The sequence below is a fragment of the Rousettus aegyptiacus genome, unplaced genomic scaffold (genome assembly GCF_014176215.1).
Source record: "Rousettus aegyptiacus isolate mRouAeg1 unplaced genomic scaffold, mRouAeg1.p scaffold_m13_p_14, whole genome shotgun sequence".
Classification (NCBI taxonomy): Eukaryota; Metazoa; Chordata; class Mammalia; order Chiroptera; family Pteropodidae; genus Rousettus; species Rousettus aegyptiacus.
The window spans coordinates 20040383-20066086 of NW_023416289.1; the positions used below are offsets into that span (position 1 = coordinate 20040383).

General features: G+C 34.1%; 1 protein-coding gene and 1 non-coding gene across 8 annotated transcripts in view; both read left to right on the top strand.

Moving 5' to 3' along the window:
• CNOT1 (CCR4-NOT transcription complex subunit 1) overlaps positions 1-25704 on the top strand; it is an 80918-nt gene that overhangs the window by 22617 nt on the left and 32597 nt on the right. For all 7 annotated transcript variants that reach the window (XM_036231497.1, XM_016155979.2, XM_036231500.1 and 4 more), the window contains 15 exons: positions 3792-3899; positions 4680-4778; positions 5206-5274; positions 5368-5422; positions 5889-6092; positions 7284-7452; positions 8451-8577; positions 8719-8829; positions 11060-11230; positions 11629-11756; positions 13759-13999; positions 15509-15628; positions 16391-16513; positions 16709-16860; positions 24963-25113. In XM_036231497.1, coding sequence (XP_036087390.1) covers positions 3792-3899; positions 4680-4778; positions 5206-5274; positions 5368-5422; positions 5889-6092; positions 7284-7452; positions 8451-8577; positions 8719-8829; positions 11060-11230; positions 11629-11756; positions 13759-13999; positions 15509-15628; positions 16391-16513; positions 16709-16860; positions 24963-25113 — 2028 coding nt within the window. The remainder of the gene's footprint in view (positions 1-3791; positions 3900-4679; positions 4779-5205; positions 5275-5367; positions 5423-5888; positions 6093-7283; positions 7453-8450; positions 8578-8718; positions 8830-11059; positions 11231-11628; positions 11757-13758; positions 14000-15508; positions 15629-16390; positions 16514-16708; positions 16861-24962; positions 25114-25704) is intronic.
• On the top strand, positions 25407-25542 carry LOC118611551. Its single transcript, XR_004954510.1, has one exon. It is a non-coding gene; the product is annotated as a small nucleolar RNA SNORA50 (small nucleolar RNA).

Consider the following 25704-nt stretch of genomic DNA (forward strand, 5'->3'; position numbering starts at 1 on the left):
ATAATACGTTAACGTGCTTAACCCCCGCTGTGCATTTTTCCTACACATAGGCAACTGATGTTAGCTATTTCATAACTGTTCTTTAGAGATCTGCATATAGAAAACAGGGAAATATTTACAAGTTTTTTATGGTGGTATATGATGTATACTGTTCTGCATCTTGATTTTTTTTTTTTTTAATTTACCAGTCTGTCTTGAAAATACTTATACATGCATGAAACATTGCTTCATTCTTTTAAGGATGCATGATATACCATTGTATGGATGAATCATAATTTACTATTGATGGACATTTAGGTTATATAAATTTGGTTTTTTTTTTTTTTCTTCTATTGACCATACTGTTATAAGATTGTTTCTTGCATGTATATGTCAGTATATTTGTAGGATAGAAACCTAGAAATTCAAGCTTGGGCAGCTCTTCTGCTCTGCTTTCTTTCTAATGGAAAAGCTCAAGTCTTAGAATTATCTAGAATCTATGTGATTTTTTTTTTCTCTTCACGTAGTATTCTTTCTCTGGTACTTTGAAATATCTGCTGTGTATGCATAAGGAGTTTATTACATTTGATGCTACTCTGATGAATTATAGTGCTTAAGTTCATTTGTTCTGTTAACCTAAAAATAGAGGTCTAAGTAAGAGGTAATCATTTGTTCATCAGAAAAGAAGAGCTATTAGGAAAGCACTGATTGAGGCAGAAACCCACGTAGTATTCTGATTAGGAAACAAAGGTAAGGGGTATTTATGGGAAAGGAAGGAAGGAAGGAATGTCTATTGTGCAGATAAGCTAACTTTTCCTGCCTGCATCTACTCCTAAACTCAGTATCCCTATGAATTTTCCTTTCATTAGAGTTTATTAACCTCACATGTATGTTGTAGTATTGATTATTCTGCATCAGTCTTGAGCTGTAGCATAACTTTCAATCTTCCAATTCAAGTCTTTATTTCAGGGATATTTTTGATGTTTTCTGTAAATGTTTTTCATTTCTTGTGGATTGGGGTATATTGATTATTAGGTGTTTATAGTCTCTTTGCTTTATGTTTCTTTCCTAAGCATTGCAAGATTGCTTTCATTTTCTTCTGTTATCTTGTCTTTGAACCAGTGTTATACCTTTTTGAAGACTTTTCCCCTTAAAAAACAAAACAGTTTTGTAATTATTTTGAGGGTATGGAATACTATTTGTCTGAACTCTTCTGTTTGATTATTTGGGTAAGTTCTTTTGAATGTATGTTCTTAACCTGTTTTGTTTGTTTCTTTGCTCTGTTTATTTTATAGTTTTTTCAAATAGTTCCCATGCTGACTGGATTTTTTCTCATCTTTAAATCAGATCATTACAGCAGTACTGTAGAATGCCTTTGACATACTTTATTTTTAATACCCTAAAGATTTTACTATCAGATTGTAAGGCTTTGAATTATTTTACTAGTCTCCCCTGCTCAGTGGGTGAAATGATATGAATTTTAAGTAACAATGTATAGGGCTTATTAATCTTATGAGATCTTTAAAATCTTATTTCAGCATCTTTGCAATCCATGATCAGGTTTTTAAAATACCATTTTAGTTTTTAGAAGAAAAAACAGTTCTTAATGAATAGGAATAGCATGACGTCACAGAAAGAATATTCCATTTACCTAGGAGCCATAGAATACACTTTCAGATCCTACCACCAGCCAGCAAGTTGTATGTGGCATTTGTTTTTAGTGACTGCAACCTTGTTTTCAAAACAAAACACCAAAAAACCTTCATTTAAAATAACCTGATATTATTTATCACTATATTAGGGTTGTGGTGAAGACTGAGAGCCTATAAAGGGAATTGTAAAATTATAAAATACTATAGAAATAAATGTAAAGGATAAGAAGATATTTGTAAAAAGTTATTGATCCTATTTAAAATGAAAAAAAATATTTTTTTGGCCATTGACAGAAAATGGAATGTGTTCCGTTTTTTAGGTTGGTATAACAGTACCAGTTAAATTAGTACGTTCATTAAATATGATCTGGTATCCTGATTCCCTCTGTCATTCTTCCTTAAATGCTGTTCCTCCAGTTCTATCTGTAGTTGTTGCCTTGACATTTTAAATCTCAGCTTACATATTACATCTTTAGGGAATGTCTTACTGAGGTACCACATCTCTCCCATCAGTACATACAACCCTGCTTTATTTTCTTCAGACAACAGTTAATATATCAGAAATTTTTGGCCTGTAATTTTCTTCTCCCATGAAAACGTACTTTATGAGATCTGTGGAACCCCATTGGCCTACTGCTATATTTGCTTATGTCTTGAGTGGTGTCTAGCAAGTACTCAAATATATGTTAAGCCAGCTATTTTTGCTCTTGTGGGTGAAGTCTAGTTGGTTGAAGCATAGGTAATTCTGTTTTTAATTTGAATTGACTCTTTAAGATGTCTTCAGTATTCTAGGGAATAGGAAGATATAATCTCTGTCTCTTAAATTTAAGGAATGATAAAAACCCACAAAAATCAACACATTATCAATAGGTTCACAGTAATCTTTAGGGTTGCAGAGGTTCTTATCTGATTATGTAGATCTTAACTTTAAGATGTCTGTGGGACAATGTAGAAATTGGTTTTATTTAACTCTCACATTTTACAAATGGGGAAAACTGAAATAAGTTAACTTAGCCAGCTGTCACATAGTTGCCATGATGCAGTGGGAAGAGCACACATAGGCTTTGGAGTTGGACTGTGAATCCAGATTCCTCAGTTCACAGACAATTGGATTTTAGGCTCATAGAGTCTGGTTTAAGTGTCCACTTCTTCATCTATAAAATGGGAGTCATTTTTGGCAGGGTCATTGAAGATTAAACCAAGGAAGCTTAGTATCATATTTAGCCCAAAGTATTTGGGCTAAACTATGTAACTTTATTAAATAGTTAAATATTTATTATACCATATTAATACAGCATTTAATAAGTAAATGATTATTCTGGACAAACTGCTACACTTTTTTCTAGACAGGACGTAAAGAAGTGAACGCAACTGCACAAATTCCCTGTTTTCATGCAACTTAGAAGTCTAGTGAAGAACAAAGAAAATAAACATGATCAGGTGGTGGGTGTTAAGTACTGTAGAGAAAGCAGGCTAAGGGGTCGTGTTGATATTTTAAGGAGGCTAGTTACGAAAGGCCTCACTGATGAGATGACTTTAGAGTAGAAAACTAAAGGAAGTGAGAGAACAAATGTGTAGATATCTGGAGCTTTCCAGTTAGAGGGAGTAGCGAGTACAAACATTGGTAAATTTGAGGCACAGTGAGAAACTAATGGAGCTCAGGGGCAGCATCTAAGTACTGAAGTCAAGACCAATTCCTTTAGGGCCTTGCCTTATAGAATATCTTAAAGAGTCACAGTTGTGTTAGATTTCAGGTTACATTTTTAGGGTGAAAATAATGCATAGAAATAGTGATGTTCTTATAAATAAATCTTGTTTGTTGTGAAATTGTTGCATTGCAACTTAAAAAGCATTATTACTACATGTCATTTATGCTACTTGATGTTTTTAGTGTAGATGTTGACCACAGCACAGTTATGTGGCCTATTTACTGGTAGTTTTTTTCTTCGGTGCTTCCTGATAGCGACTGAAGGAAACATTTTAGAAGTAGTTAATTATAAAATATTGATACTTCCATCTCAGTAATTCCTATAACTCTTATTCCAAAGTGAACTATTAATGTAACTTAGAGGTCTAGAAAATTTGCCCTAGAGCTTGATTTAAAAAAAAAAAAAAATCCCTTAATGTTGAGTACAAACTCTTATTTTTGTTTTTTTTTAGATTGTGAATCGGCACGGTCCTGAGGCAGACAGGCATTTATTACGCTGCCTATTTTCGCATGTGGATTTCAGTGGCGATGGTAAAAGCAGTGGCAAAGATTTTCATCAGGTATTTGGGGCTTTCTGGATTTATGTTCACTTAGAGCTAATGAATTACATTTTGGGCATAGTGTGTGCAGCAAACAACATATACAGATAGCATCCAGGAATGATCTTAGCGGAATGGCCAAAAGGTATCTGGACTCTCCCCCTTTTTTTGGCATTCCTTTCTGTGCCTGGCTCCAGACCATTACAGCTACCTACCTAGTTCAGGCTTAGAGAGCTGGGATTCAGACCTGCTTCAAGGAAGCAGAAATGTGGAGGAATTCTGCTTAACAAGTGAGGCAGAGGGGAGATCTCTCATCTTAGATTGAGTTTCTTTCGATTAATTCTCAGTCTGGTAAAGTTTGTCATGATGATATTACTTATAGTTACCTTGTCAGTGGACTCTGTTCTGTAGAGCAGTTACTCCCAACCTTTTTGGCACCAGGGACCTGGACTCCTATGAGAATCTAATGCCTGTTGATCTGAGATGGAGCTGAGGTAGTGATGCTAGCACTGGGGAGCTGCTGAAAATAAGGATGAAGTTTCGCTGACTTGCCGGCCACTTATCTCCTGCTGTGTGGCCCAGTTCCTAATAGGCCATAGTCCTGGACTGGTCTGCGGGCCAGGAGTTGGTTTAACACTTGTTGCTAATAGACTAAGTAGTTTAAATGAGATTTTTAAAGAGCTGCTTTTGATAATGTAGAAACAGTATATAATATTGGATTACACTTTAATATTCTGAGCACCTCTGTCTGTGCTGATGATTGTGTTAGTACTAATGAAAGTTCATTTTTTATTTTTAAAGACTCAGTTTCTGATTCAGGAGTGTGCGTCGCTGATTACAAAGCCAAATTTTATCTCCACGTTGTCCTATGCCATTGATAATCCATTGCACTATCAGAAGGTTGGTATTGCTTTTTTCGAATGTGATCTCTTATTTGGCTGGCGGGCTGGCTGGCTGGCTGTCTTTTTTCCTTCCTTCCCTTCCTTCGCTTCCTCCCCTCCCCTCTCCTCTCGGCTTTCTAAAAAGGCTTTAAACCTTGATCTCATAATGTCATGTTTTACTTTTAAAATTTCAAGTAGTTATATTTTTTTTTTATAGCTTTCTAACAAAATTAAGTTAGTCTGATGATAGAGTCTGACCTAAACTCCAAGCATGTGAAGGCTTAAGCTTTTTAGGCCACAGCTCTAGGACATCGTGTGTTGTTTTTAGCAGTACTACAGAATTGTCACTCCCATGCAGTATCATAATTGAGTGAACAGATGCTTTTTTAAACTTTCTGAAAATTTTAAGTTCTTCCTGTTTTAAAATAAAGTTTGATTTGTTTCAGAGTTTAAAGCCTGCACCCCACTTATTTGCCCAGCTGAGTAAAGTTCTCAAGTTAAGCAAAGTACAAGAGGTAAGTGATTTAACAAAAGAGAGATGCAGGCAAAATTAAAATTAAAAATATCTGTTTGACTCTTTTGATCAATCTAACCTGTCCTTATTTCAGGTAATTTTTGGTCTTGCCCTCTTGAATTCTTCCAGCTCAGATCTCAGAGGTTTTGGTAAGTTCATTTTTCCTTGGAGATCCTATAGATTCTTTAAAGTCCATGGATTTTTTGAATCTTGATACTCCAGTTTTAGATTTAGAAAATATAGATAATCTAAGATCATTTTTTGGGTCTTGTAGGTATGTATGACAAAGACATGTAATATAAAATTTACCTTCATAACCATTTTTAAATATATCCTGTTGTTCACTAGTGTTAACCATGTTCACACATCTGGAATTTCTTTATCTTGCAAATCCGAGATACTCTACCCCATAAAACAACACTCTATTTCCCTCTACCCCAACCCCTGGAAATTGGTCTCTTGTTTTATACCTACCTCCTTGAGCTGTGACGACTTTAGGAGGCAAAGGGTAAGTTGGTGAATGAGAACGATGTCATATATATTTTAATGGTATGTGACTTTTTACCTATTGTAGTGCAAAAATAACTTGTGGTTTTTGGTTTACCTGACTTCTAGCTGCCCAATTTATCAAACAGAAGCTTCCAGATCTTCTGCGTTCTTACATTGACGCAGACGTCAGTGGAAATCAAGAAGGTGGCTTCCAAGATATAGCCATAGAGGTCCTACACCTCCTCCTCTCCCATCTCCTCTTTGGGCAGAAGGGAGCCTTTGGAGTTGGACAGGAGCAGATAGACGCTTTTCTTAAGACGCTGCGCAGAGGTAAAGGAGTGTCTATATGATTTCACTTATATGTGAAATCTAAGAAACAAAAAAACCTCACAAATACAGAGGACAATCTGGTGATGGCCAGAGGGGAGGGGATTTGGGGGACTGGGAGAATGGGGTGAAGGATTAAAGAAGTACATATTAGTAGTTGATAGATGGTCACAGGGATGGTGAGCATAGCATAGGGAATGCAGTCATTATTAATGTAATGGCTAGGTGGAGAGCCAGAGTTGAGAAATAACAATTAGAGAGATCATTTTATAAACTCTATAAATGTCTAACCAACGTACTGTATACTTGAAACTAATAAAATAAAAAAGGAGTGTCTGTAGGCTACAAAAGATGATTTCTTTGAGTGAACACAAATACAGCAAAGAATTTAGAATATAAGTGAAGATAGTGATTTGCTTTTCTGTCCTTAAGTTGATAATCTTTAAGAAAGTATAATGTAAAGTAATGAAAACCTCATCATTAAAAAGTTATAAAATGCATAATCTTGTTAAAAATAATCTCAGTTTTAAGATATGGCATATTTTCATGTAGTCTTATCCCCCTTAGGGAGACAGAGACTGCATTTTGTGGCATCCTCTGATTTTCAGTTTAAAAAACTTAGTCACTTTTGATATGCCCGCTTTAACTCCTTGGCTGTTGGCATGGTTATTCTAGGATAACTCCTGTTTGTGTTGCCATTCTTCTTTTCTCTGACCCTTCTTTTAGAGAGATAAGTAGTCTTTTTAAGATAATTCTTTGATAGTGAACTACCTCTATCCGTTTTCACTGTTATTTTTGTTTAGTTTTAATGTTCTCAGTGATAGCAAGTTTTCCACTTGTCATTGAAAAAGACTGTGAATTGTTTGTTTTCTGATGCCATGCCATCCTTCTATTGGAATGGATAGCCCTATTGTGAAAATTTAAAGTAATATTCAGGGTATGAATTGGTCAGTAGATACTGGAATCCCAATATACAAAATTGAAAATATATTTGAGCAATTTCTGTGATATAAAAACATTCAAATTTTGGAATTGATGTTGAAGTCATAACTTAGGCTAGCTGGAATGGAAAAACTGAATAAACTTTGCTTGGAGTATGAACTTTTGGAACACTCAGGTTCGAGGGGTGTTTACAGTAAAAGAAGATAGTTTTAAATCAGTATGGTACTTGTAATCATTTTTTTCCTTCTTCAGATTTTCCCCAGGAACGCTGTCCCGTGGTGCTTGCACCACTTTTATACCCTGAAAAACGGGACATTCTAATGGACAGGATCCTGCCTGATTCTGGAGGGGTAGCTAAAACCATGATGGAGAGCTCTTTGGCTGATTTTATGCAAGAAGTAGGCTATGGCTTTTGTGCAAGGTTGGTAGCAAGATGTATTAAATGCTGATTACTGTTGTGTCAAGCATAACGTAATTCTTTAAAGCAGGTTCCCAAGATTCCTTAATGTGTTGCCATCTTTTCCTCTCAAGAATTTTGCTTCTAAAGTTAATCTTCCACATACTAGTTTACATGGAAGCTATAAATATCCTAGTGGCTAAATTTCTCTCTTCATCCTCCTCAGTTTCTCAAATTTAGGCATCAGAGGTTCCTAGCCAAGTTGGCAGGATAGATATTTTTAGCTTTATGGGGGATGGGGTAGGCAGTAGTATTGAGGGAAGTGTTTTTCCTCCCTGCCCTCACCTGCACTTTCCTCACTGTACCATCGTCAGCTACCACCGTCCTTTTCTTTTTTATATCCTGCCTCTCGCACCTTCCAGGGGCACGAAAGGAAATTGTTTACCATGTTGCTAGTACTTAATGACTGTGATATAGTGGATTGCTAATATTTTTGTGAGAGTTAGTAAGGGCATTAACGTACTTTACTTTGACTGTGAATGTAACTTACTGCTTTTAAAACTCCGGTAAAGCACATTTCCACTCATGTTTGAAAGTATATTTGTTGTGTGTGTATTTTTATGCCTGGAATAAAACTCTTGTTTAATTGTCAGGATGCAAAGTGAAAAATTAGGATACATTTTCAAGGCTTTTTACATATCAGAATAATCAAACTCACCTTGAATATTAGTATTTTAAAGAGTAATTTGATTCCTACTAAAGACCGAAGAGGATAATCTCGTGTGTCTTTATGAAAGATATTTTTTTTGGCTTATATTTTCTTCATTGAGCTTTTAAACTTTTTCCATTCAGTTAAGTAGGTAGTTTTTACATTCCCAGCTATATAAAAGTAACAAGTGAATTTTTATTCTGCCTATATTAGTAAAACTAGGATTTCACTCAAGGGCCCATTTTATATTAATGTTTCTTAACCTTGGTATTTACAGTAGTAGTGTTTTTCTGAAGTTAGATTTCTATTTCAGTATTGAAGAATGTCGCAATATAATCATGCAATTTGGTGTTCGGGAGGTCACAGCTGCCCAGGTTGCAAGGGTTTTGGGAATGATGGCTCGAACTCATTCAGGATTAACAGATGGAATTCCATTACAGGTAAATGTAGCAATCAGCTATTTCCCAGCATGAATGAAGTCCCCACCCTTTATTTATTAAATTATAGTATGATTATTCTGCCAACCAGAACTGAACACATTAAGTAGTCAAGATGGTTTAATTTGAATTTTACTTCCACAGAGTATCTCTGCTCCTGGCAGTGGCATCTGGAGTGATGGAAAAGATAAAAGTGATGGAGCACAGGCACACACGTGGAATGTAGAAGTCTTGATTGATGTTCTCAAAGAACTGGTGAGTACATGTAATCATTTTTACATTCATGATGTTAGTATGATGTAGCCACAGAAAGTATTTTTAGTGAATAAAATACCCATTGGAATGAGAGCAGCAATGTTGTTTAATTTTGCTTTCATTGGCTCAAAAGTAATGGAGTGTCTTAGATACTTATGTCTAGAAATAGTACATAATGAAATTTCAGTTTTGTTCTTTTGGAATTATTGATACGTAATTCTGAGTGGGCACTGCTGAGGTGATTTGGTGGAATGTTGGTGTGTGGTTTTTTTTGGAGGGACCAATTTGTCGTAAAGTAATGATTATGTGAGGAATTGTAGAGGAGAAAGGAGGCCTTTGAATGTTTTCTGGAAGGTGCAATAAAAATCTTGTCATACTTGCTTATGGTGGATAGGGATGGTAAAAATCCATACTTATCATTACACAAATGAAGTAATCGTCCTCCAGGAAAACAAATTACCTCTTCTAAAATATTGAAATACTTAAAACATAAAAGAATGAAACTTTTAGATATTAAAAGGGGGATGAAATTTAGTTAGCGAGAGAATAGTCAAGATGTAATACCTTTAGTCTTGTTCATAAAGTGTCAAGGAACAAAACACAATATTTGAATAAAGACCATATATACATACTTATGACCTTCTTTGTAAAATGTCAGGTCGTATATCGCATTTCTTATTTTGAGTTTTTCATATTTGTAACATACAGGTAAAATCAAGTTATAGAAAATAATGCTGTTCTCTGTTTGACCTTACTACTAACTACAATGGGTTTTCTTTTTATTTTTTCTTAATAGTAGATAAATTTATAGTGTTCAAGTCTATTCTCCTTAAGTAATGCTGGGGAAAAAATAATACATTATTATGGCAGGAAATTTGGAAAGTAAAAAAAAAAAAAATGCAGATAATTAGTTTTTATCCTATGGTTTTTTTTATCCTGTGGTTGTCTTGCTAAAGTGAAAACTTGCCCTTTTTACTCAGTAGTTTCATCTTCATATTTTTTTGCCCTTTCGAAAATACTCTTTTTTAAAATTGCAGACAAGGATCGTATTCCTTGTTACTTGAACCTATTTTGTTCTGATTTCAGAGAGCGTAAAAGGCACCGTACATTTCGACAATTGAATCATTAACCTTTTTTTCTTTTTATTCTTGTATATTAGAGTTTTCTGTACATTTTCTTTAAGGCAGGGTATTAGAAGACAATTTCAGGTACATGTTAAGTCAGTAATTTTTTTTTTCTTTGATTGCACACCAAAGATGGGAGGAGGAAACGAGAGGGGTGTGCCTGTGGATTTATTAAACTTGTCTCTGTCTAGGATAATGGTATTTAACAGTAGATGTATGGTTCTATTCTGTCACAGTCATTCTTGAATCAAATTTTAGAAAGAAAAAAATTTTTTTTCCTAAACATTGTTGCCTCAGAGCAAATGTAACTGTTGCCTTAGAGACAGTGAATACCTTGTATGAAGTTTGTTCTTTGTACCATATACAAAGCAAGTATTGAAGCCTCATGGCTTAAAAGGAGTCACCTTCAAGGAAACCTAAACTGCTGTGATGCTTTAGTTGAAGATTTAAATACAAAGTGTGCATACCTTTTTCCTTTCAAGCATAAAATATACCTATTACTTTGTAGACTGTTTGGTAAGTTATTTTCTGTAAACTTGTTTCCTTTGTTTAAAGTTTCCTTAAATTTCATGCTTTTTTGAATATCTTTATAGAACATTTTTCAAATGGAATTTTCAGTCATTTTGATATAAAGAGTCTAGATAGCTTTTCCTAAGGCATAAATTGGTATGCTTTTAGGGGAGATCTTTAGTTAATTAAGAACGGTGTTTGGTATAATCGATTTATTTTTGTCATTTTGTTCCAAGATGGTAGAATCTTGTTGTAAAGACAAGAGGGCACTAAGTTACACTTTTTTTTGCCTTATTGGGATGGCAGTGTTCATTGGACCAGGTAGGGGAAGAGAGAGTTCTTATTTATCTACTCATACCTTTAGAAGTATGTTTTGAATGGAAAGATTGGAGTACCTTGCTAGTAGAGCCAGTTTATTTTCAATATTAAGAACTTACCTTTCTAAGTGTCTTTGGAAATGCTAGAAAGATTCAGACAATTTAAGTTTATAATTAGAGCATCTTGCTTGAACTTCAAATTTAATTTTATTCTTTGGATAAAGCATCAAAATATATACACTTTTGTTCATTCAACTTTGAAATGCTTTTCTTTTTTAGAACCCGAGTTTGAATTTCAAGGAAGTAACTTATGAACTGGACCATCCTGGATTTCAAATTCGTGACAGTAAAGGACTTCATAATGTGGTTTATGGCATTCAAAGGGGTCTGGGTATGGAAGTGTTCCCGGTAGACCTCATATATAGACCTTGGAAACATGCAGAAGGCCAGGTAAATGAATTGTGTTTAGCTATAGAAGGGGAACAAAATAACGACTTACTCTTTGTATAGTACCATTTAACCATGGATTAAAATATTCTTTTAAAGTAGTTTTTGTTTTGCATGACTCAGAAGCAGAAATTCAGAAAATTCGAAGGAATGTTAGAGTTTAGTAATAAACTCAGTTGAAATATAGCTATCAAACTGTTCAGTGATATTTGTTTCCAAGGCCTTTTCATCATGCACCTTTCATCTATCTGAATTATCTCTGGTTTTGAAAGAGCAAATAATTAGAAGATTTTAAAAGGAAATTGTCATTTTAATAACCTGTTAGCCTAATGAAAATGTTTCAGATTTGTATAGTATTCATAGTCATTTTTGGTGATAAGGACTTTGTTTCCTTGTTTCAGCTCTCCTTCATTCAGCATTCCCTTATAAATCCAGAGATCTTCTGTTTTGCTGACTATCCCTGTCATACTGTTGCCACTGATATTTTGAAAGCACCACCAGAGGATGACAATCGAGAAATTGCCACATGGTAAGCAGACTCATCTAGCTTTTCTTGAAATGTCACTTCTGCTTTTTTGAAATAAAAATGAATAGTGAGCAACTACATAGTTAAAAGGTTTAAATGAAACAGTGCTTTTAGTGAGCCCAGATACTTTAAATATTTATAGAGGGGTGTTGGTGAATAAGGATCTATTTTTAGTCCCTTTATCACTAGATTGTTACATGTGTAAGGTCTGCTTTAGATAGTTTTTGAAACAAATGTTGGAAAGAGGTTCTTATGTCTCCTTTAGAGTTAAATCCCTTTCTTTTCTGTAGATTTACTTGTTTGTATATGTATGAGTAGCTCAAATGGGCAACCCATCAAATCTAATACTTTCAGCTAATTACCTAGTTTCTCTAAGTTCCACTTCCAAGTTTCTGAGGGAGAATCTGACTCTGGCCCAATAGGTTTCTCCTGGAACTCTGATCACTTCTCTCTGGGGATGTGAGGTAAGGATGGTTAAAGTCCTTCCATTATTGAGATACACACATGGCTATAGGGAGGGGGCATGGGCTGGATTGGTCCCCAAAGGCATTTACTTTATAAAGTTTCATTTTTTTTCTAACCATATTCTCCTGGGACACTTTTCTAACATGTAGGAGATTACTGTCTTAATTTTTTTTGTCTGTGGGTGGTAGTTTTATGGCTGTTTGTTAAAGCCTGTTAGATATCGCCAGATCTCCTAAAACAAAGAATGGTAAAGTTTTCCTGTTAACATGTAGCTTTGTAGGCCAGATGGTCTCTGTAGCAACTACTTAACTCTTTCATTGTAGCAAAATATAAATATGGGGGTGGTTCTGTTCCAACAAACGGTTATTAACGAAAACAGTGAGTTGCATTTGCCCTGTGGATGTAGTTTGCTGATCCCTGTTCTGAAAGATTACCCTTCACAGTTGTTCTAAAGTGTGTCCTTTTCCCAGGTGCTAGTTAACATTAACTCTGTAGGCTTGATTGTTTTTTTCCCTGTTAAGTCTTGTGTATAGCAGTATATTTTTTTGATTTTAACAGGTAAAGGCTTCTTTCTGCTTTATGAAACAAAGTCGTATCACATTTAACAGTTTGTTAATATAGCTTGACTTTCAAGTTTTCCTGATTGTCTCAAAAATGTCTTTTAATGTTTTTGAATAATTGAGAGTCCAGACACAGATCCACATACTTACTTTTATTTTGTAAATTTTCTTCTCTCTTTTTTTAAATATAATTTTTGGCCTGGATTTGATGGAGAAATAGGATCATTTATCCTTTAGTCTTCGTCATGGCATAGGGTATTTGTTTTCTCATGGGGTTTAATTTGATCTCTTGTCCCTATAGTTTTCATGTATTAAGGATAGAATAAGATCTTGAGTCTTGATTAAATCAAGTCAACCACTTTCAACTGTCTGGGGCAAGAATGATTAACAGAGAGTGCTGTGAACTTCTGAACATGTGTGACATTAGGAGTCACCTAGGTTATAACTTTGATTAACCAAAGTAAGTGTTCAGGCTGTATTTTTGTGTAGAATTTTTCTTATTTATAAATTAGGTTTCTGTTCTGGATTTTTTCCCCCCTTATTTACTTAAAATATTTTTACATTTTTTTTTTAATTGAAGAAATGATTTAAAATTTTTCCCCTTGTCTACCTCCCTTCTCCCCCATTCGCCCTATGTTTTGGGTTTTTGACAGTCTAAAATCTTTGATGTTACTGGTTTCTATTTTTTATATTAATCACAAAAATATTTGATGATATCCCTTTGGTAAGGAGAATCCATGATTATGCAAATGGTCAGTGGTGTCTACTCTATCACTTTTTGTTAATTTGGACTGCCTTTGAAATTAGCCTGATAAGATAGCAGAGTATTTTTTTGAGATGAGCCGCACCAATTCAAATGTTTTTGAAATATTAAAATATGACAACAGCTTGGTTTTATCTTGATAGCTGGTATCACTTATTTGGAAAGTGAGTTTTCTGTACATAGATGTCATTGATGGAGTGTCTTCCATTCTTGTTAGGAAGAGCTTGGATTTGATTGAATCTCTACTGAGGCTCGCAGAGGTGGGGCAATATGAGCAAGTCAAACAGCTCTTCAGCTTTCCTATCAAACACTGTCCAGATATGTTGGTATTGGCCTTACTACAAATCAACACCTCCTGGCACACCTTGCGCCATGAACTCATCTCCACTCTGATGCCAATTTTCCTCGGAAACCATCCTAACTCTGCTATTATTTTGCACTATGCATGGCATGGGCAGGTAAGACATGACCATTTCTTCATTGGAGGATGTTCAGTGAGAGAAATTGTTATCTTGGAATTATTATAGTTTGGAAAAGTCACACTTCCACAAAGCTTATTAAATCTTTTTGCATCATCTGGGTATTAAAGTATAAAAATTAAAAGAGCAAAGAAGTTAAGACAGTTTTTAAAAATTTAGTGCTGATTATGAAAGCTCTGTTTTGTTAGGGCCCTTAGTATCCTTCTGCTACCAGTAAGGAGCGTAATCATTTATCACAGAACCAGAAGGTACTCATGTCATTTTTTAGCAGTAAATGAGAAAAGATTGCAAATCAATTTAAGTGGCATTATTTTGTTTTATTTAAGGTCAGCATTTAAATTTTAGTTTCAGTTGAAATACCATGTCAGCCCTTCTGCTTTCACCCCTAATTTTGTAAAATGTATTTGACAAGTAAATATTCTTTTGCCCATGGACTTGTTTTTCTTTTAATAGCCTATATTTTTAATGACAAATGCCGAAGGTTTAAGAAAAAGCAGTCCTTTTCCTCTTTACATCAGGTGCCTTTTTTGGCTACTTTTTCCTTTAATTATTGTCGCAGTAGTTTACGTTATATACAAGTGTTTTTTTTAAAAAAAAAAATCAGATAAGACTTTATTTCTAAATGAAAATTTTTAGCCTTTCCATGCCATTCAGTCAGCTCTCCTCCATTTTTAGAGACTCAAATCACATGGTAGACTTAGAGTTTAAATAATGCTTAACAAACACTTCACCGAAAGTTTGCAGCCCAGACATTCTTATGCATGCCTTTCTCTCTACTACAGCTGTGAGGTAGAAAGGGTAGCTTGAAAGGAGCTGCATCTCCTTACTTTTGGTTGAATACTTTATCACTTGGACCTTCTAGGACAGTTACTAAAAAGCAGTTAAGATACAGCAATAATAATTGACTTGTCACTGCTTCTATGAAAAATACTCACTAAATTACAACTAGTTGTTTATATAATGAAGCTGCAAACCTTTAGATCAGTCCTCAAACTCAGGCTGTTTTCTGGGGAAAAAAATCGAATAATCATAAAAAATGAACATTTTCATTTGTGATTTAGAATGTACAAGCATCAATCCCAGAAATACTGATGTGACATGAGAGATGGTTACCTTAAACTGTTATGTTTTTATTTATAGACCAGTAATTTGTAACATAAGGAATTAAGGAATTATATAAACTTGGTATAGTCATGTTCACAGCATTCTATTTTAAATTTGTGTATGAAAATGCGTAGGAAGACTTTCATAGAACAAATAGATTTGTTCAATGGCTGTAGGACCCACAGTTTAGACTTCATTTGCAAGATGTGGAAATAACTGCTTTCCCACAAAGAATGTCACTAATCTCTACTTGAGTCTTATATTTAATGTCTGCATGATAGGTCTCAATTTTACATAAAAATAATAAGTAAAATTAGCTTGGTATTTGTGATGGTACCTATCAAAATATTGAGCAGGATTGCTATTTAGCCTTTTTTTCCTTAGGGACAGTCTCCCTCAATCCGCCAACTTATCATGCATGCAATGGCAGAGTGGTACATGCGAGGGGAGCAGTATGATCAGGCCAAATTGTCTCGAATACTTGATGTGGCCCAGGACTTGAAGGTGAGTTTGAAGGAACAGAGTAACATTTTTACTTATTAATGATAAAAAAATATTTTTATGTAACATAGCCTTAGGAATAATTCATATAACCAGCTTTTAGGTAGAATAAGTCGAGATAAGAATTTTGTCTTATAAGTAGAAAGAGATTGGAAGCAGTGTGGTTTTAGATACATAAAAATATCTAAGTGGCAGAATTCATTTACATTTGATTGAATTTTGTTTGGTTTTCTGTGGTATTTGCAAAAGATATTTTATTATAAAGCTAATTATAATTGATCTCAGATGTAATATGGGAGATAATTTTTGGAGAAACTGCTTGGGTTTCAACCTTTTTGCAAAATTTCATTAGTGTTATTATCAGGATCTTTTGACAAATAGCCTGACTCTTGATGTCTTTGATCACTAGGAGTATAGACTTGTGTTACATATTTTTGCTAAGTTGAGAATAAGCCTGAGTTAAGATTTGAAAAAAATGAGTAAGGATTATTTTTCATGCTTGTGTCTTGTTTCAGGTTTAGTTATTTAAAAAGCAGAGGGTAAAGTTTATCTCGAAGGTAAAGTCAGGTTGAAATGTTTGCCTTATTTAAGTAAGGACTAATGTTATCATTGAAGGATTAAGCTGTTTAAAAAATTAAGATCAAGAAAATATTAGTTGTGTGTTTTATTTAGACTTGTTTGTGAAAATAAAAGTAGGAAACAGAAAATAGGACACAGAGAGTACTTCATTGCTTGACTCGTAGTTCTGATATTCTTTTTCTTTAGGCCTTGTCAATGCTGCTAAATGGTACTCCATTTGCCTTCGTTATTGACCTTGCTGCACTTGCTTCACGTCGCGAATACCTCAAACTTGACAAGTGGCTCACAGATAAAATTCGAGAGCATGGAGTAAGCAGGATTAGTCCATTTATTACTGATTTGGAATATTGATAGCTGAAATAGCTAAAGAAAAGTAACCTTTTAAAGTGGCAATAAATATGTTGTTACATCCTGGATTTTAGCCTTTAATCTAAAATCAATTTATCTGTAATGTGAAAGCAATTAGGATCAGTTTCAAATACACTGAGAGACTTTCTTTTTCAGGAGCCTTTTATCCAGGCATGCATGACTTTTTTAAAGAGACGGTGCCCTTCTATTTTGGGTGGACTTGCCCCTGAGAAAGATCAGCCCAAAAGTGCTCAACTTCCTCCAGAAACTCTGGCAACAATGTTGGCCTGTTTACAAGCTTGTGCAGGGTAAGAAGAGCATACTTGAAATGGACCATTATATGTCAGAATTGGATTATATGAATGATCGTTGATTTGGGCAAGAGATTGAATGATTACTAATAGTTTAAATAATCCAGTGGTTTTTAAGTTCAAAGTACTGTACCCCATAAAATAATATTAGATCTATTTGAGTTAGTTCTTTTGTATATAGTATATGAAAGGGTTCCAGTTACATCGTTTTGCATGTGGATATTTAGTTGTCCCAACATACCACTTGTTGAAAAGGCTGACCTTTTCTCTTTTGAATTGTCTTCTAAAAAATCAGTTGCCCATAATGTATATGTTTATTTCTGGACTTATACGTTCTATAGCATTGCTCTATATGTCTGTCTTTATGCTAGTTCCATGCTGTCTTGATTACTATAGCTTTTTAGTAAGTTTTGAAATTGGGAAGTGCGAATCCTCTGACTTTGTTCTTTTTTCAAGATTGTTTTGGCTATTCTGGGTCCTTTAATTTCTCATGAATTTTAGGATCAGCTTGTCAATTTTTGCAAAGAAATTGCAAAGAAGCACACTGGAGTTTTAATAAGGATTGTGTTGAATCTTTAGATCATTTTGGTGAATATGCTGTCTTAACAATATTCAGTCTTCTGATTCATGAATCAGAGTTATTTATCCATTTATTCAGTACTCTGATTTCTTTCAGTGATGTTTTGTCATTTTCATTGCACAAGTCTCGCACTCGTTAAATGTTTTATAAAAGTCATGTCATCTCTGAAGGGAGATAGTTTTATTTCTCCCTTTCCCACCTGGATGCTATTTCTTTTTCTTGCCTATTTCATTACTGTGAACCTTCAGTGTATCATTGAAGGCAAGCAGCAAGAGCAAAAATCCTTGTTTTGTTGCGATTTTAGGAGGAAAGTATTCATTGTTTCAAAATTAAGTATGGTGTTAGCTGTGGTTTTTCTGTAGGTGGCGGTGACGCATCATGTTGCATTTTCCTTACCTTCTAGATAGTTGGGTGGTTTATTGTGAAAGCATTTTGTCGTGTGCTTATATATGCATCCATTGAGATGACCATGTGGTTTTTGGTTTTTATTCTATCAATGCAGTATATTATGTTAATTGTTTTTGGGATCTTAAAAATCCTTGCATTCCTGGGATAAATCTCAGTGGTCTTTATTTATACTTTTTATATGCTACGGAATTAAATTTGCTAGTATTTGGTGAGCATTTTTATGTCTGTGTTTCTAAGGGATATTGTTCTGTAGTTTTCTTGTCTTTGGTTTTGATATCTGGGTAATATGGCCTTATACAATAACTTGTTAAGTTCTCTCTCCTAATTTTTTGTGAGAAAGGTTGGTGTTAATTCTTATTTAGATATTTCATAGAATTCAGTGAAGCTATCTGGTCCTGGGCTTTTTATTGGGGGTAGTTTTTGATTACTAATTTATTATATCTACTTGTTATAGGCCTATTCAGATTTTTCTGTTTCTTCTTGAGTCAGTTTTGGTAATTTGTGTCTTTCTAGGAATTTGTACATTTTATCTAGGATATCTAGTTTTTGGCATACAATTGTTTTATACTGTATCCTTAAACCTTTCTCATTTCTGTAAGGTTGATAGTAACGTTCTCTCTTTCAGTTATTATTTGAGTGTGTCTCTCTTGGTGTTGTAGCTAAATGTTTGTCATTTTTGTTCTCCTTTCAAGGAGCCAACTCTTGGGTTTGTTTTTTCTCTTTGTTTTTCTGTTCTCCATATTATTTCATTTATTTCAGTTCTAAACTTTATTATTTTTCCTCTGCTGCTTGTTTTGGGTTTAGTTTAAATTTTAAAAAATTTGTTAAGATGGTTAGATTTTTTTGAGATTTTTCTTCCTAATTGGAGTGTTATGGCTTTGACTTTGCACCTATGAAATGCTTTAGGTTTAGTATTGTTTACATTTTCATTAAAGTAATTTGTAGGTTTTTTTAGACCCAATGGTTATAAGAATGTGTTGATTAATTTCCACATATTTTTGAATTTTCTAGTTCTCCTTTGTTATGATTGTTTTAGTTTCATTACATTGTGAGAGACAAATGTACTTTATATGGATTTTGCTCTTTAAATTCATCAAGACTTGTCATAGGGTCTATGGAGAATTGTTCGTGTGCACTTAAGAAGGGTGTGTAGCCTAACTGTTTAGTAGTGTTCTGTATATGCCTGTTAGGTGTAGGTGGTTTATAGTGTTGTCGAAGTTATCTATTCCTTGTTTATCTTTTGTGTCACTCTAGCCATTATTTTTTTTAATTGAGATATAACCGACATACAATAATGTAAGTTTAAGGTATACAAAGTGTTGATTTGGTACTTTTGTATATTGTAATATGATTATTACTGTAGCATAACTAATACCTCTGTAAAGTCATATGATCATTTTTTAGTGAGAATAATTAAGATCCAGTCACTAGTTTAGTTCCATTAATAACCAACTGAATTTCAATATGATGCAAAAATTTCCTCCTATATAGTTCTGTTCTTTTCACTGCATTGTTTTTCCCCAATTATACTTTTATACATTGTGTGCCCATCAAAAGATTTAAAAGTAAATCTATTTCTAATTGTTTTTTTAAATCAAATAGGAGATAAAAAGATTATTAAACATACATTTATACTGTGCTTTATATTTACCTATGTGCTTTTACTAGAGCTCTGCTTTTTCAAATGGATTCAAGTTATGGTGTAGTGTCCTTTCATTTCAGCCTGAAGGATTCGTTTTATTTTTTACTAAGGTAGTGCTATTAGAAATGAATTCCCTCAGTTTTGGTTTATGTGAGAATGTCTTAACTTCTTTGTATTTGAAAGATAGTTTTGTCAAATATAGGATTCCTGACTGACATTTTTTTCCTTTAATATTTTGAATAGCCATCCACTGTTGTCTGGCTCCCATAGTTTCTGATAAAACAGCTGTTAATTTTTCTGAGGCTCCCTACTATGTGATAAGTTGCCTCTCTTCTTGCTATTAAGGTACTCTCTGTCTCTTTTTCTTTCAACGGCTTGATTATGTTGTTTCTAGGTATGGATTCCTTTGAGTTTATATTGCTTGGAATTTGTTGAGCTTATTGGATGTATAGATTAATGGTTTTCATCAAATTTGGGTAAATTTCAGTCATTATTTCAACAAATACTCTTCCTCTTTATATCTCTTTTCTCTGGGACTTTCATTATGTGTGTTTGGTACATTTTCTGGTGCTTTACATTTCTGCGAGTCTTTTCTTTTGGCTTTTCACATTAGATTATTTTAATCGAACTATCTTCTAGATTATGGATTCTTTTACCAGCTTGAATGTGCTGTTGGGAATGTCATTTCAGTTGTCATACTTTTTAACTTAAAAAAATCTCGGAGGGTAAGGGACAGGGGGTCGGGGGAGGTAGACGGAGTAAAAGGAGTCAAATATGTGGTGACAGAAAGAAATTAATTATCGAAGGTTAACACTCAGTGTAAATATATATATATATGCGCCTTACTGTTAAATAATAATAATTTCTGTTGACTGCTCTATTTTGAGACATCTTTCTCATATTTTCCTGTAGTTCCTTCGACATGTTTTTCTTTAGTTCTTTAAACACACATTGCGTAGCTTATTTAAAGTCTTTGTCTAGTTAGTCCAATGTTTTATTCTTGTGTTTGGACTATGCTTTATGGCCCCCCACCCCGCCCCACGTCTTGTGATTTTCGGTTGAAAACTAGAAAGTTTAAATAATGTGGCAGTTCTTGAAATTGGAGTCTCCCTCCTCATTAGGGTTTTTTGTTTTGTTGTTCCTCTTTTTTTGTTTAGACTTTTCTGAATTAATTCTGTAGGATCTGTTCTTTGTCGTGTTAGGCCACCGAAGTCTGTTTGGGTAGCCTTGTGGTTTAAGATTTTCTTAAATCTTAAAACTTACCTTATGTTTCTGTATGTGTGTTGAGGCGCTAAGTCTGTCACTTGACAACTGCACTTTGGCCTCCATTTCCATCCTATGCAGAGCATACAGGTCGTCACCTTAAGGTGAGAGCTTGGGCCTTCTCAGGTTCTTCGTGGATCATGGGACTGCCACAGCTTTAGTTATTAGCATAGCTTTATCCCCCAAAAGTGTGGGAGTTTCTTAAAGCCCTATCCATGGAATTCTCAGTCCTCAAGTTTTCTTTTTTAAAAGCTTTTTGGTTAGCTTACTATTTGCTTAAACTCTATTCTATCTCAGGCAGCTAGAAAGTTAAAATAATTTACCTTAAATGTTTTCTACAAATACATGGGGAAAAGGCTGTTTGTACTGGACCAGTACTTAGGTCAAATAAAGACAACCTTGCCATTGTGGTCTCACAGGGAATCCTCAGACAGGTGAAACAATGACAATTCTGTGAGAGGGAGGCTCTGAAGAGGTTTCAACCCACTTGTGAGCCCTGTATGGTGGCTCTCAGGCTGCTGGCTTTCACTGATTGTGGGATGTTAGTTTTAAAGACTGCTGTGCAGCTAGCTGGAGAGGGAGCATGTGATTAGACCAAATTAAGATGCCAGAAAACTTGCTCTTGTTATCACGATCTGACCATCTTTCTGTAATAAAACTCCCTGTATTGTTGTAAGCCTTTTGGTTAATTTCCACAATTCTGAAAAAGTTGATTTTTGGCAATTTTTTTTTGCTAGTTTTCTAGTTGCTTTTACGGAGGAAAGAGTATTTGGTGGTCTTTACTCCACCATTTTCACATATGTCCTACGTGTGTTTTTGTAAGTTCTGAAGCATAATAAAATGAGCACCTGTGATTCTACTTTGCAACTTAAACTATAACATGACCAATCTTTTTGAAGCTACCCTTGTCTTCCTCTTCAATCCTGTTTTATTTTGCCACCTAGATCTTAAAGTTTATTTCTCCTTTCCTTTAAAAAAAATTTTTGCACATGTATGTCTCTAAACCAGTTTTCAACCAGGGATGATTAACGTCACTCAAAGTTTTTTGACATTCTTTTTTGATTGTCATACTGGGAGAGAAGTGTGCTACTGGTATCTAGTGGGTAAAGGCGAGGGATGCTGTTAAACATCTTAAAATGCACAGGAGATCCTCCACAACAAAGCATTACTTAGTCCTTAATATTAATGGTGCAACAGTTGAGAAACCCTGCTTTATAAGTTCTGAATGTTCTAAAACTTCTAAGTGTAAAGTTTTGCCTCTCACATTTATACATTTAAATCTGTTTGGAATTGAATATTAAAATTGGGTGAAATGTTCTATATTTATGTGTAAGGAGGTAGTTTAATGAACTCTATTTCAAGTTTCCTTTGTTGATATGTTAGAAGTAGCTGTCTTCTTGAAGAATTTATTGAAATGTATGTAAAATATTTAGAGTTTATACTGATAAATATCAAATAAGGAAAATTCTTCTAACTAATGGAGTAATTATGATAGATTTAGGAACTCAGTGGGTGCTTAAAAACAGGGAATAGTTGAGGAATAGGATAATTACATAATTTCAAAGTGTCTACTCACAAATCAATAAAAGTTTTAACTTTTTAGTATGGAGAAACCTGGCGTATGCCACATTTATTTATTGATCAAAGTGATGAGCTCACTTCTACATCATGTGCCTCATTATAAAATGCACTGAGACGAATACAATGTAACTTAACATGATAGTCTTACCATAAATGCATCTAAAATCTAAAATATCAGACAAACTCAAAACATGGGACATTCTATAAAAAATTACTGATTTATACTAAAGAGCAAAATCAGGTTCAAGAAGGACAAATAAAAGCTGATGAAGTCTTCCTAGTTTAAAAATGCTAACAAGACATGGAAGCTCAGTGCAATGGATTGGATCCTGATCCAAGGAAAAAATAGCACTAAAGGACTTAAATGGGAAAAGTTGTGGTAATTTGGATATGGCCAAGTATATTTTATCTGTGTTAAACTTCCTGATCTTTATTATTTTACATAGTTATATAAGAAAATGTTCTCCTTATTCTTAGGAAATACATAGTGAAGTATTGAGGGATAAAAGGTACATGATGTGTCTAACTTAAATGTGGGAGGGGTACAGAAAGAATGATTAAACAAATAGATTAAACAAAATGTAACTAATTGGTGAGTGAAGCACTAATGGGAGTTCCTTATAATATTCTAATTGCTTTTAAAAGTTTAACACTGTCAAATGTTAGAAGTTTTTCCGAACTAGTAAGGAATAATGTTTTAATTTAACCATATTTTATCAGTTATGAGATAACCACTTTTTTCTGTTTTACCATCTCAGAAATACGATGCATCTCATTAGTGACCTCTTATAATTAGCTGAGTTTTTTTTCTTTTTGTGTAATACATAAAATAATGGTGTGGCATTTTGTATTCAACACAACATGCTAATTATTATCTACTACTGGTAACCCTTAACCCATGGCATAGGTGTCTTTGGAACAGGGTTTTGTTTTGTTTGTTTGTTTTTTAATTTAAAAGATTTTTTGGTTGGTTTTGTTTTTATGATCGGCAAAACACATGGTTTCAAAGTCAAACAAGGTACATTCTGAGAAATCTTCCTTTGAACTTTTTGCCACTGTGTTCTAGTCTTTTATAGGTAACCATTTTAATTTACATTTTTGGTTTTTCTTTGCATTAAAAAAATACATATGTATTTGTATCTTTCCATCTTCTGTGTACAAAAGGTGGTAAATATATTATATACTCTTAATGCACCATGCTGCTTTCGTTGGATTGTATATCCTGGAGTTCATAGAATGAGAGAGCGTCCTTATTCCTTGTAATTGCTGCATAGTACTCCATTGAGTAGATGCTTTGTGCCGTAGTAAACCAGTGTCCTTTTTGGTAGGCATTCTAATTATTTTTATTTTGCATCACAAATAGTGTTGTAATGAACAGTGTTTTACATCCTTTATCTTTGCTATTCGGGACCACTAGAAGTGGAATTGTTGGGTTAAAGGGAAATGCATGTGTAATTTTGTTAGACATTATAAAATTTTCCTCCACTGAAGTTGTTCATTTTGTATAACCACCAGCAACATGTCTGTTTTCTCATTGCCTTCCTAGGGGGAGGATGTGCTAATCTGCAAGATGAAATAGGATATCTCTGTGAAGTTTTAATTATAGGAGAAGGTATTTGAACTTAGATACATAGAGGCTAGAGAGAGGTACTAGTGTACTTATATTTCAGATACCTTTAATTGTTTTTGAGCATCATTTGGAAATTAATGGGTTTACCACTTATTGCTAAGGTAAATATGTAGACCTATACCTTTAGGAATTGACATCTCCCTATTTTTTTTTTTAACTAGGGTGTGTTAATATTTTTCTTTGTTTCAGTGGCTTAGAAAACAACTCATTCATTTATATTCATAGTCCATGTTCGAACCAGTTTTTTTTGTCTGTGTGTTGGCACAAGTAAAAATTATGTAGATTTTGTTGTACTGATTCAATGTTCTAGAATTTTATTTGGTACTTTAAACACCCTAGTCTCTTTTTTCCTAAATGTGAGAAAATTGTCTGACTGATTACTTTTACTTCTTAATGCCATTAGTAAGATTTTGAATTTAGAAGGAAAAATCTAAGACCATATCAAGTTTGTAGAGTTTATGAGTACAATTGGTTCCATGGTTTTATGAGGCAGTAACAACACTGTAAGATAGGAAAGTGGATTTTTCTGTAACATATTTATCCTAGTACTTCACATTTTAGAAGTCAGTCAGTTGTCTATATGTTTGCCAAGTGTAGTTATAGTTTATGTGTATGGTGTTTTTTACCTATATATATTTAAATAAATGTCTTTGAGAAACTAGTATAAAAATTGCTTATTTGTTTGCTTTGATATGTCCAGGTTTGGCCATAATTTTTGACAAAGTAGTTGAGAGTATGGATTGTTTTTTTTGGAGTATTTTAAAATATATTGGTTGTATTGTACACAAAGTTCAGTTTCAGAAGTGTAAATTGGATACTTAGAAGAGAAAGTCAGTGGCTCAGAAAATCCTGGTGAATAATGACAGATGCAAAGACACAGGATATGGTGGAAATTTAGCTGGATATTCCAGCAGGTTTTCTTTATTAGAGGATCAGATTTGTTTGTTTAAGTGTTCTGGGGAACAATAAGTGATATTTTTCACATTTCTCTTTAGGAGTGTTTCTCAGGAGTTATCAGAAACAATCCTCACCATGGTAGCCAATTGCAGTAATGTTATGAATAAGGCCAGACAACCGCCACCTGGAGTTATGCCAAAAGGACGCCCTCCTAGTGCTAGCAGCTTAGATGCCATTTCTCCTGTTCAGGTAAATGAATGCTACAATTGGTACATCTGTATTTGTTCATAGACTTGGAATAGAATAAGCTTCTATGATTAACAATCTACTCAAAGGAAAATTTGTCTGAATTTATTACATTTTAGATAACTGCATGTCAAGCATCCACTACTGCATTTTAAAGGAGATCCATAAATAGGCACTGTAGTTGAGAATAGTTTTTGATCATTAAATAGAACATGACTCTGAAAGGAAAGATGCAAAACAACTTATTTAGGTAAATGGTAGGGGCTTCTTTTTAAAATAAGAATAACTTGAGAAATAAGCACTGCCTTTGAACCTGATGTGTCTTGTTTGTAGCTTCACGGGCCAAGCAACAGTGCTAGAGCATAAGGACTTGTTATAACTGGGGCTCTTCAGCTCTCAACTGAACTGCTCTTTTAAAGACAAGGTACATTTAAGTTACTCCCTGACACCAACCACACCCTTTTCTCTGGGAGCAACATATTCCGCTTCTAGTTTCAGCTGCATTGAATGGCAGATTGGGGTTTAAGGAAAGAAAACAATTAGTGATTTTCAGTGGCCACTTTATAAAAGGCACTTTGCATATCATTTTCTATA